Genomic DNA, 12,927 nt, shown 5'->3' with positions numbered 1-12,927 from the left:
CAAATGGCACAAGACAGGTAATTTTTCAGTGCTTTCATTAGTAAAACTCAGCACTTTTAAGTATCAACACACTGTTTTTTTCCCTCAACAAAATGTTTCACGTTAGTTTTTTGCTAGCAGCTGCACCGTTATATCTAGATAAAAAATAACAGAAATGAAAAATGTATTTCTTTTTTAGTTTTGTTTGTTCTATAGGTATCTTAAGGCAAATGTTACATAAGAATGGTCCAAACATGAATCCTTGAGGCACACCTGAATTCATGCTTAACATTAGATTGAAGATGTTGGCTATATGCACACAGTGTGGGCGCTCAATGAAGTAATCTTTTAAAAATGACAGACACACAGTGTGAGTGCTCAATGAAGTAATCTTTTAAAAGTGACAGACACAAGTTTTCATGCAGCAAACACCCAGTGTCACAACTGCTACAATTCTCAGGAGCTAATAGATGTGCTGGTGTACACATTTAGTAGAATATTGGAAGGCTTATCTGGGAACAACACAACAGGTGGCAACATCCTGTAATGCTGTACTCTACCATAAAGTGCTTGAAACATTCTTGCATAGCACAACTCCTCTCTTAAAAAAATTTATGTTCATGATTATTATGTGGCTACTGACACCCTCATGCCAGCAGATAATTGGAATACCATCAGTCAAAGCGGCAGAAGTCCTGTGCTCTTCAGCTAGACACACCAGCAAGATGCTGTGTTCCATTAGTGTTACTACTTACCACTCCTCTCTCCAGTATTCTGATAAATGCTATGCTAGCATGTCCTTTCTATACTAAACCACTCTAATCTCTGCATTTGCAGTGTTGTTGAAGCATAAAAACCGCTTCAAGTAGACATTTGATGAAAACCCACCTATAAGCTCAGCAGCCATTTGAAGGTCCTCACTCATCTTGCAAACATCACTGAACTGAATCAGTGAATCTACATGATATGGGTGCTGGTTCAGTAATGCCTGAAAAACAAAAAACAAAGAGGTGACTGGGGGAATACCAATGAAGATGAGGTATCATGAATAGAAAAACAAGTACCAAGGCATCCCTCATTTCTGCAATGCTGCGATGGCTCCCGTAGAGACCATTTCCTGTGATCAAGTAACGTACCTTATTTACTCGATTTTAATGTGCCCCCGAATCCGATGTGCACCCAATATTTGTGTACTTAAAGTAACAAAATACAAGCAAACCTGAATGTAACACACATCTGATTTATAAAATAAAAATATAGCATGTCCTTATGTTTGCAAGCAGAAAAAACGAGACTTGATAAGTTTACCTTCACAAAAGGGAAAATTTTTTTTTAATGAGCTGTCATAATGGAAGTGGCATGTCGTCACCATTTGCACTTCATTGGCCACAGATACCAAGCACACAGGGTTGATATTCTTGAGCGATCACTTTTAGAGATACTACTATCACTTCGCGAGACTGCGTAGGAATTGTCAAAGTATGCATCCCAGAGTGTTCCTGACACTGTGTGCAGATAGGGATCTCGGTAGGGTGCCAGAAATGCCGATGGCAGATTACAGTGACACATCCGGTGTCGAGTAGCATGAAATGTCACAAATGTCATACTATCTTCAAAAGTTATTCGCCTAAAATAACGTGACGACATTGTTCAGATAACATAGACATATCTTCCATCTTAGAGCACATAAAATGCTGTCCATCATTCACTCAAATGTTGCAGGTACATTGCAATGTCCGAAAGGCATGACTGCAAATTTGGACAGGCCATCTGGAGGGACGGACGCTGTCTTTGGACAATCACAATCCACCATTGAAACTTGCCAACAGCCCGAGCACAAGTGCAGGGAAGAAAAGAATTCGACACCTTGGAAACAATTGAGGGTGTTGTCTATTCGGGGAAAAGGATAAACGTCTTTCTGAGTAATACCTCTGTCATGCTGGACATTTTAATGTCATTAGATTTGAATGACATTTGGTGCAATGAATGTCATTCGACCCGTGGTGGTGCTACACAGGAAAAATTAATGTCATTCGGTCATGATATCGATGGCTATCATGGCAAAATAAATTGGTGAGAAAAGTAAAATAAGGTATGTATAGAATGTCTGAAAAGTCAATCTATTTATCTTAATATAAACATGGGACATTGTTTCACTGAAATAACACACATATAAAACTCCTAATTACAGAATGTGAGGCCACTACAAGCAGAAACAAGGCTTAGCAAGCTTAACCCTTTCGCTGTCACGGACGTACCGGCACGTCATCGCGCTTCCCCCCAACGGTGTCACTGACACACCGGTACGTTCTCTATCGTGCATTCAAAATTTCGCGCCTGAGCGCAAAGCTGGCGCTCCTGAATTGGCCACGCCATCTGTCGACTCTTTCTACAAGTTCTTATATTCTCCCCGACCTGTGTTAACCCATGTATTGAAGAGTACTGTGCGACTGCCACTCCCCACTTTCTCTTTGCTGAGTGGTGCCGCGTTCGCTGGATCATGCGTCGCGCTGCGCGCGTGTGGTTATGGGTTCAAGGGTTGTTCTGCCATCTTCGCTGGTTTGAAGGTTTTTATTTTTCTTCTGGTGGTGTGTCTGCTACGGTGCGTCAAGTTCAGGCGTACGTGCCCTTGCCTCTCCAAAAGGAGTGACTCGCTTGCTGCTTTCGCTCTCTCGCCGCACCCTCGCTTCCGACTTGCAGCAGTAAACGTAAAGCCCTTCGAACTTTGTTTAGCCTTTTTCCATCTCCCTCTGTCTTCTTGATCACGCAACGTCCCATTTCTCTCCGTTGTGCGGGCGACTGAAAGCGCATCCTCCCTGCGCGCGGTTACTTTCGGATGTCTGAGCGCGCGGGACCTTCGTCTGCTCATTGGTGCGATGGCTCAATTCCGATTCAGAATACGAGCCGAGCTCGGATTTGGACTCGGACAGAGTCGCATGCGAGGAAGAGGGTTCCGCATCGTCAGATTCGGGTGTTGAACGGATTTTATAGTCAGGTTGATGATGATGATGATGTTTACTAACAGCAGCTGCAGAACACTGAAATGTGCATATCGCATTGACTATGTTATTTGTATACCAATCATAATCAAAAATAAATTGCTATGTTCATTCCCTGCTATGCTGGTTCCCTGAAACCAAGCCGACACTGGGGGTGCGTCACAGCCTGAAATGTCCGACAGCGAAAGGGTTAGCAACCATAGCTGATAAATTTAAGACAAACAATATGACTGACATGGCAACGCTGAATGACGATGCTCAGTTTCAGTAGGTGAAGTGGTTAGTTGATGTGTGCTTTGCATTGTGAGCAAAGTATACTAATCGGAGGAAGAGGCTCAACCATCAGGCAGATGCAGATTTCATTAGAGACACCTAAAACACATGCATACAGGCGCCCCGATTGTTTACAGTATGGCCGACTAGTATAGCGGCAGCCGCCAGACGCCACTGAGGTGCAGAGTAACATTTTGTGACAGCCTGCCATACAGCTTTTCTCTAGTTAAAATGACAAATGCCTTAAACCACGCAAAATTAATTATCTCTTTACATGAATGCTTCTGAAATTACGAACGCTCAATGTCATAATTTGCCTTGTCTCTGGAGTAGAGAGTAAACATTTGCTTCGACTGCGAAGCCAAATGAGTTTCTCAAACTCATTCGATTGTGGAAGTCATTTGACTCTAATGGCATTAAATATCACTGAGTAGCAACTGAATATTGCCATTTGATGCTAATGCCATTCGATTCGAATGACAATAAACCGTCCAGTGTGAGAGGGGTATAATTTTGTTTAGGCGATGGTAATCCACCCAGAATTTAATCGAGCCGTATTTCTTCCTAACCTGTACAACAGGAGAGGACCAAGGACTGCAAGAAGGCTTGATGACTTCTTGCTGAAGCATGTCATCAACTTGCTTTGTAATTACACGACGCTCCGCAGGCGACACACAGTAGGGGTGCTATCACAAAGGGCCGCAAGTTCCAGTGTCAATTGTATGACCAACTGTGTTAGTTCGGCCTAATGATGCCTGCGGGAAGTCATACGAAATGTGAAACTCATGGAAAAAAGCAAGATGCTGCACCCGCTCAGCCGGATCGAGGTCACTGTCAATGGAACATTCAAAGAAATCTGAGGGCACGAGGTCAGGTACAATGTGAGGAGTCAGTGCATTCAGCTGAGGCATTGTGTGGGTCTCAGAGGGATCAAGGGGCATGACAATATTGCTGTCGACAGGCTGCACGTGGCCAAGTGTCTCATTAGAGTAGAAAACAGAGAGGATGAGTGTGGGTTGGAAACAAGTATTCTGGTAGCATCCTGATAAAGCGCGAGGATGGCCAATGGCAGCGAAGTAGGGTGGCGGCGACTAAAGACATCAGACGGTGCGAACAGAATGGTAGCATCAGAAACAGTGCCACAGTAAGCGGGAACAACGACTCATTCCCAACAGAACAAAAGGCAGTGCCTCCACCGAACTGACTTGCAGTTGCCATGAGGCTAGTCTTGAGCTGCCGATGGAACTGTTCCACAATACCATTGCTGATAGGATGGTAGGCAGTTGTTCTGATACGGGAGGTTCCCAGGAGCTGTGTGACGTTCGTGAATAGGACAGATTCGAATTATGTTACATGATCCATAGTCAGCGTTGATGGTACTCCGAACCGGGCTACCCGGTTGTAGATAAAAGCACGGGCAACAGCATCAGCAATAACGTCTGAAATGGAAATGGCCTCCAGCCACCGCATGAAGCGATTGATTAAAGTTAGCAAATAGCTTTGCCCCTGACAAGCGGACAATGGTCCCACAATGTCCACATGCACATGGGCAAATCAAACTTCCAGCACAGGGAGGGATCCCAAGGGGGTCACAGAATGGCACTGCATTTTGGAGCGCTGGCACGCGGGGCACTCTCGTGTCCAGCATCAGACATCCCAGTTTATTCCCGGTCACACGAACCTCGCTGTGTAGCAAGTCACAAATGTTGCGGCGAAGATTTGAGGGCACGAAAGGTCTGGCTCTGCCAGTGGACATGTCATAGCATACGGATCCTGTGGGTTCAGTCAACCACTGCAGCTTCAAGGCATTGGTTGTAGACTCAGTAGCTGATTCAACTCCCTGTCACTGCGTTGAGTTGTCACTAGTATGGTGAAGTCAACACCGCACAACAGACTGACGGTATTCACTGGGCTGTGTGAGAGTGTCTACAACAGCATTGTCCATCTCGCTGACATGGCATATATCCATCATGAATTATGTGATGCACGACATCTGGCAGAGCTCCCTTGCCATGTGTGCACTAGTATCTGAGCTCATCGTAAGCAATGTGTAGGTCAGTGGCTTGTGGTCCATGAGTACAAAGAATTCTCACCCTCCTACATAGTGGCGGAAATGTATAGCAGTGTATATGGACAGGTGTTCCCAACCAAAGGTGCTGTACTGTTGTTCGGACAAACTCAATTTTCTGGAGAAGGAAATTGGTCACCACATTCCACTCAACTTCTGATGCAATACAGTTCCAATAGCTGCATCGGAGGCGTCCACTATTACACATTGCGGAACAGCCAGCTGCAGGTATGCAAGCAGAGCGGTATTTGAGAGAGCCGCCTTAATCTGCTGTAATGCTTATACGGCATGGCACTTGCATTAGTTCCCGATGCCGCGAGTAGACTGTGGAGAGGGTGAAGGATGTTGGCACATTTCGGGACAAGCCTACGGTAGAAGTTGACGAGTCCCAGAAACTCTCGAAGCTAGCAGATGTTTTTCGGCTGTGGAAACCATCGTCCTGCTTCGAACTTGTCCTGCTGTGGTTGTACTGCTGTGCTTGAAATGCTGTGGCCCAAGAATGATACCGACGGTACCCCAAGCACACACTTTGCCATATTGATAACAATGCTGTGCTCTGTCAGTTGCTGCAGCCCGCAGCGTAGATGCCTCTTGTGCTCTCCAGGAGAATGGCTAGCAATCAGCAGCTCATCCAGGTATACCTTGCAAAAGTTGAGGCCTTGAACAACGGCATCCATGAACAGTTGAAAAGTTTGATCTGCGTTTTGTAAGCCAAAAGGCACATGTAGAAATTTTAACATTCCAAATGGCGTTGTTATTGCAGTCTTGGGAACACCCTCTGGTGCCACGGGTATCTGATATGCTTGTACCAGATCTATTTTTTAGAATATGTTAGCACCATGCAGGCAGGACGTCATGTTGTGAACGTGCATCACTGGGTAAAGGTCTGGTATGGTCACCTGGTTCAGTGCTCGACAGTCCCCACAAGGGTGCCAATTGCTGTCCGTTGATTCGGGGACCATGTGAAGAGGCGACGTATGTGGGCTGGACAAAGGATGTACTATGAAGAGTTCCATCGTGTGGGCAAACACCAGTCAGACTAGCCGCAGCTTCTCGGGTGAAAGGCGCCATGGCCACGCGTAGACTGGTGGGCCTGTGGTTTCGATGTGATGCTGAACACTGTGCTTCACTTCGGCAAATGCCTGTGGCTGTCGCATCAGCTCGGGGAACTCTTGTATCATGGCAGTGAAGTACGATTCACCAGACGGCCTGAGCAAGGTCAGGCTGAGAGGAGGGTGCCAATATGGCTTACCTTGTACCACTCCATGACAAACAGGATCCTGAAGCCGCTTGTTGCGGACATCAACAAACGGACCGAAGTATTGCAGAAAGTCTGCACCTAATATGGCGAACTTGACATCAGCGGTTATGAACACCCAGTTAAACATGCTGAAACCGAAGTTCAGCGTGAGCAAACAATGTACATATGTTGGTATCACCGTATTATTGACGGCTTGGGGTGGTGATGCCTTAGGGTTCTTTCCTTCGGTTTGAGACACCGGTATCACGCTCACCTCAGCGCCTGTGTTGACTAAGAAATGAACTCCACTGTTGCAGTCAGTAATAAAGAATACCGAGGGACGACTTGTAGGCAACGTAGGAGCACCGGTTGCCCTCAATGCTTGCCGCGGCCGTTTCCCAAGTGTGTGCAGGGTGGAACACAGTTACGCGCAGCATTTCCGAACTGCCGATGATACCAGCATATACTCTGACGCTGATATTGTGATAGCAGTGTGTTTGGCTCACTTAATGCTTGTGTCCTTCTGCTTGTGCACAAAGCTTCTGCTTGTGCACAAAGCTGATAGCGGCTCGGTAAGTCGAGAAATCTCGTCACGCATTTCTTGAAGTTCATCTTGAAACTGTTGTGCTTGCACAGTAGCTATTGATGTGGGCGGGTTGATTGCTACCAGCCGGTCAGCAACTCGGCGACTGTGGGTAGATCTTTCTGCTCTAACGCAGCGACGACCATGTGGACACTTGAAGGTAGCTTTTGCAAAAAAGTTCTTGGAGCAATGATCCGTCTAGAGTGTTTGTTGTTTTGCCAAGCAACTGCTGCATGTACCACAAGAGTTGACTAGGGATACCGTGACTGAGGTCCGTGCCGTGTAGCAATTGCTGCAGTCACTGCCATTCAGATGGCGTAATTCGGCTGACAAGGGTTTCTTTCGGCTTTGCATATGCATTTTCGGCAGGCGGTTTAAGCAAAATATCCCTTATTTCACTGGCTATGGCCGGCAGGGGACTGCTTACTATGTAGTGCTATTTTGTAAGGTCTGCAGTGACTTGTATGGTTGCGATATGAACTGCGATTCGACTTGTGAAAGTGAAAGTTTATTTTCTTTTCAACGAAAAGAGGGCGCCAAGACAAAAGGCAAGAGCCTGGCAAGGTCCCGGTCACCCGTAAAACAGCTGGCATTGTGCACGAGCACTTCACAACAAATTCACAATGAATTTCTCAAGCATTGTAAAAGCATGAAGCAGTAAGTTAACATGCACAAAATTTGTACAACAAAAGAATAAATTGAATACACAACTTATCGTATGAGCGGCATAAAGATACATAATTTTTTTTTTACAGACATAAAAATATCAGTCCTAAAACACATGGCCCCGCACAGCGGACCCCGCACTCTTGTATGAACAAGAGTGCGGGGTCCGCAGTCCAAAAGAGGGGCAGCATACTGTCGACGGAGGAGACTCTTGTGGGGGAGGCATCTGTTGTGGACGTCGAAGTTGTAGTGACGTTGGTGCACTACCCCAATGCAGCGGCACAATTCCAGGTCACCAATGTTGGAACGCGCTTCTCGGCAGAGCAAGGAGAGTGAGCATCACGTGTCCCAAACAACAACTGAACTTTTATTAGCTGCAATCCTCTCGAAGATAAGTTGAATTGTTCCGCGTACATGCGCTTTTGGCACTAGCCCCAAGGCACTGTTTTGCGTTGCCACATTAGCCTGCCTGAGCCGATGACTAAGTGTCCTCTAAAGCTGGATTCACACGAAGGAATAGATCACTGATTTAGTCCGTGCACAAGTATGACTTGGCTTAGCGCCGCCAAATAAAGACCCACATGTGGGCAGCGTGGCCGAGCTTCTAGCAGCGCAGCTCAGACACGCCACACTCATTTGCGGTCTGATCCAGCTATTTGTCCCATCGTGTGAATCCAGCTGAAATGAGGCTCCATCACATCATGTTGCGGCTATTTTTGACATGTGAAGCATTAGCATAGAGTTTTCGTGCCAAGAAAAAAAGTAATTAAAGAGTCCTGATTAGCTCTCAGTCATCAGTGTTGCCAGCAGTCATACGCTCATAATTGAGACGATTTGCAGACTGAAAATTTTTTTTAAATTTTGCACATGCTTTCCAAAGTAACCATTGCACCAAATCTTTTCTACTATACAAGAAAAAAGAAAAGGTGTCCTCTTAAAAGTCGATTGCTGGCACTTCAAATAGCCAGAGACACATCAGCTGAACTTATAGGATAGAAAAGCAATAAATGCATTAAAATAGAAGAGAAAGAGAATAAAGCACTAAGAACCTGAAACTTTGTACATTATTCAAAGACAACACCCATGCACACAGAACACACAAAATAAAACAGCTCACCACTATGTTGTCTGGGTTGAATGTTTCTACTGCATCCAAGAATTGAAACTGGATTGCCTGGTAGGATTTTGAATGTTCAAAAGTGAAGAAGTGCACATCACCTCGCGTCTCCAGGAGCTCCATGGTTATTCCTGGTTTTGGTACATGCAGAGAAATCAATAAGAATGTTACCAAAGTGGTAAGCAGAGGTTGTGGAAATATATGGGTATTCCTCCCAAACACACTGCTACAATGCATTCCATAGGGAGCAAAAGCCAAGTATGAAACTCCCAACACACACTGACAGCTCAAAGTGTGAAACCACATCAATGACTTACCAACCGCAAACAGAACTGCTAATGATTGCTAGTGTAGACATAAAGTCAAGTCAACGAACACTCAGCAGGTCTGCCCAGTGTGCACAGAACTGCCTTGAAAGTGAAAGTCGCCATTCACTTGATTGTAGCACAACACTACAAAGGAAAATGGCGCAGTTTCCACAGAAAGTAAGCTCTGCAGTTGAGGAAAAAGTTCCTTGGTCTCGAAAACCTCCCTTCCCCTTGCCGATTTTCATAGTGCTTGTTTGCTTTGTGGGGGTTCGGGCTGACGTGCCCAGAACCAGCTAGCTAAGGTCTAAGGAGACATGTAGGTCATCCTCACTCCACAGCACACGCAAACGGGTACCAGGGTGGGTTTGCCGACTCACCGGCAAAGCATAGAGATGATTCCAGCCGTGGTACAAATGAATGGGTGTTTATTCCTGGTTATGTATAAAATGCGCGTACAATACAGGGGTTACGGCACTAGAGTGGCAGTCGCAGGCTACAAGTGAAGGTTCCCGGAAAGTCTGCTCCGCCACACACGCTCTTCAGAGCTAGATTCGCCACATAAGAAGGGCTGCCTTGCTCAAAGGGGCGTGGGACCACGTGGGTCTACAAGTCCAACAGCCAAGAGCACTGAAAGTGAATCTGCCGGGCGACGGCGGCCACATACCTCGGATGCTGAAAGAGAGAGAAGGCGTAGAGAGGGCGAGAAAGGACCGCACCTTGGGCACTGTTCATACGCACAGCACACAGCGTAATGCCCAGACCCCTCGTACACCAGCGAACATGAGCAAACTCACATCTATGTACCTTGTGCCTGCCGCACCTCGCAAGAAATGGCGGTTTGCATCCACAAAGACGCGTTTCCATGCGTGCGACCGCTCACTCAAGACACCTTGGAAGACTCCACTTCTCTGTTTCAAAATGCTTCAATATTTATAAGCGAAACTGTTATATTTTCAGAGCTGTTAGATCAGCACAAAAAGGAAAAATTAAGCATTTTCTTCCATGATATAAGTCTGCTTCACTGAGAGTTGAATGTACCGCGCTGTAGCTACGTAGCCAGGCATGCCGACGTGAGGCTGCCCAAGCACGCGATAACAGAGAGCAGCTGTTCATCGAGATCACTCCATGTTTTGCCGCGTACAAGCCGCACCGCACTGTTTGTGCATGCGTAGGTGTGCGGATGTGAGCTTGCGCTCATCCACAAGCGCACGTGTGGCATGTGCAAACAGAGATCACGCTGCTTGGAAAGATTGTCGTATCGGGCCACCTGTCGTTATACTGTAGAAGTTGTACATGTAAACTGGTCTACGGGGTCTGTATAGTGATTAAGAAGGAGAAGGACAAGCCGACACGTGAAGTGATCGATGCACGCCTTCAGTGGTGCTCTCAAAAAAAGAATTTGAATATTTGGATTACACTTTGTAAAGAGCAGAGGGCGACATGATGAGAGTCCTATTTATTTTTATTTTTTGTGTTTGGCTTTTTTAGCCTTCCCATTGGATGTTTCATCCTATATATGTATTACTCCTTCCAATGAAGTATAAGTAGTAATTTAGCACTGGGTCCTGTTGTTCTTCACTCTGTCCCCGTCTGTGTGCGCTGTTAACCCTTTAACCCTTCCAGGGTCGATTTTTTCACCATGTGCGGCCGCCTAGGGTCGATTTTTTTATTGCAGATTCCAATTCTTCTTAGGGACCTATTTCGAAAAACATTTACCATAATTTTTCTAGAGTGAGCGTAAAATGAGAAAAAAATATTTCATGTTGGTATATATGTGCTCTTCATTCATGAATAACAACAATAAAAAAGAAAATAAACTTATAAGAATAAAAAATTTGATGGATTGTTATACACATAGTTCAAGGCTTTGAAAATGCGCACACGAGAATATTTCGCAAGATTGAAATGTTCCTGCTCTTACACTAATATGTACGTCCATAGCGTAATCGATTTGTGTAGGTGCGCACACTCAAGAAAACAGTGCAGTTGTGTGCCCGTCAAAAAAGCAAAACGTGTGACAAACTTCCGCTAATCTTCATCTTATCACCAACCAGAGGCAATTAGTTTTTGCGAGTCTCAAAAAAAAAAAAAAAAAAAGGAAAAGAAAACGCATGCACGGGGGCATCCTTCCTATGGCACCCCTGTGAGCACTAAACGAGCGAGAAACAAGCGGTGTTCCTTTAAGCCATAAGTAATGAGATAGCCATCAGTTTTGCAAGCGCAATAAGCCGAAACCGCCCGCGGAACAAAACCCAAACTGCTGCCCGCCCGCCCACGCGCCAATGCAAGAGCGGTAGTATATAGACACATCGGAGCAAACTAGCTCTAAAACAAACCATGCAACGAAAATCGAGAAAGGGAGGTGCATGAAAAAAATTTCCTGTATTCCCACATAGTGACAGCACATGACAGAAAAGAAAAAGCTAGGAAACTGGAGTGCTTTTTAAACGTACAGACAGCACTGTAAATATACGGCATCGACCATTTTGGACTTGTTCGCTGCACCGCATATTTACGTCATTGACCCTAAAAGGGTTAAGGTGCTGTAGCAGATGACACTCGGCCAGCCATACTAAGCAGTTAAGAGTAACGGTACTTCGTAGTGCAAGCCGCCTATGAGATGTGCCGTGCAAGCCTGCATTGCTGAGAAAGCTGTCTCTGGGTGGTCCAAAACAAATTTAACTTGCCATTCCTTGCATCATTCCGTGTTTGTTCAGACCGTCTAACCTAACCATCTTTGAAAACACAAAATCAGATTTGCTTTTTATAACTTACCGATATTTAATCAGTGCTCCCATTTTACCGATTTTGTCGCTAGATTTAGTGACTTTTTTTTACTGCTCACGACAAAATTTTCTTGATTAGTGGTGAGAACTTGGAGTGGCACCCTCTCGTGAGTGATGTCACGACCAGGATGCCGCTCGCTTTGGCTTGCTCAGCTCTCACAAGCGCTCGTTCCCTTCGTGTATGCTTGGGGTATGGGTGGCTCAAGCCGTACTTATTGAAGGATATGTTGACTTCTTTCTGCTGCCATGCCTGAACCACAGTTCCTTCTTCAAAAGCACGTGAGTCGAGAAAATTTGAGGCTTGGATATCGCAAACTATGTAGTTAAAGGGGTCCACTGGTATTGCAATACATATATGCGCCATGTCTGTCCATGAATTTTGTGTAAAAAGAATGTCTGCAAACTCAACACACGAAATTGTGTATGATGCTTCACTAAACACGTAATATTCCCTTAGTACTTAGCTATGAGAGACATTGCATTTTACATGGAAGAAAAATCTTGGTATTTGATGTCAACATGTTATCCGTGTTAGATGTAATAGTTCTGCGGACACCCGCAAGGTGGAGAGAAGTAATTAATAAAGGGAAGATCAGACATCCACCCATTCATAGCAATTTAGCACGGATAACTAATAAAAGGAAAATCAGACATCCACCCGTTCGTAGCAATTGCTACGAATGGATGGATGTCTGATTTTCCTTTTATTAGTTATCCGTGCTAGAAAGGCACTACCCAGCAAAGCTGTCATCATGATTCTTATTACTCTGGTGAGTTCTTCTAGTAAAATATCGCCACTTTATTAATGCATAAAAGAACGAGATAGCCGCGCATTTTGAATTAAAAGGTTTGCTGCTACTTTCACCGCTCTCTGAAACAGGCCCCCATAAAACGAATTGCTCATGGCT

The 12,927-nt window shown here is 45.3% G+C and overlaps 1 protein-coding gene across 2 annotated transcripts in view; it reads right to left on the bottom strand.

Annotated features, from left to right (window-relative positions):
* The window catches only part of Nulp1 (Nuclear localized protein 1), a 150,354-nt gene that overhangs the window by 71,584 nt on the left and 65,843 nt on the right, over positions 1-12,927 (bottom strand). For both annotated transcript variants that reach the window (XM_050195448.2, XM_050195447.2), the window contains exons 5-6: positions 8,926-9,056; positions 868-967 (exon numbers count right to left, since the gene is read on the bottom strand). In XM_050195448.2, the coding sequence (XP_050051405.1) occupies positions 868-967; positions 8,926-9,056 (231 nt within the window). The remainder of the gene's footprint in view (positions 1-867; positions 968-8,925; positions 9,057-12,927) is intronic.

The sequence above is a fragment of the Dermacentor andersoni genome, chromosome 1 (genome assembly GCF_023375885.2).
Source record: "Dermacentor andersoni chromosome 1, qqDerAnde1_hic_scaffold, whole genome shotgun sequence".
Classification (NCBI taxonomy): Eukaryota; Metazoa; Arthropoda; class Arachnida; order Ixodida; family Ixodidae; genus Dermacentor; species Dermacentor andersoni.
The sequence above is the reverse complement of the archived record's forward strand: the minus strand, read 5'-3'. Positions and strand labels throughout refer to the sequence as shown.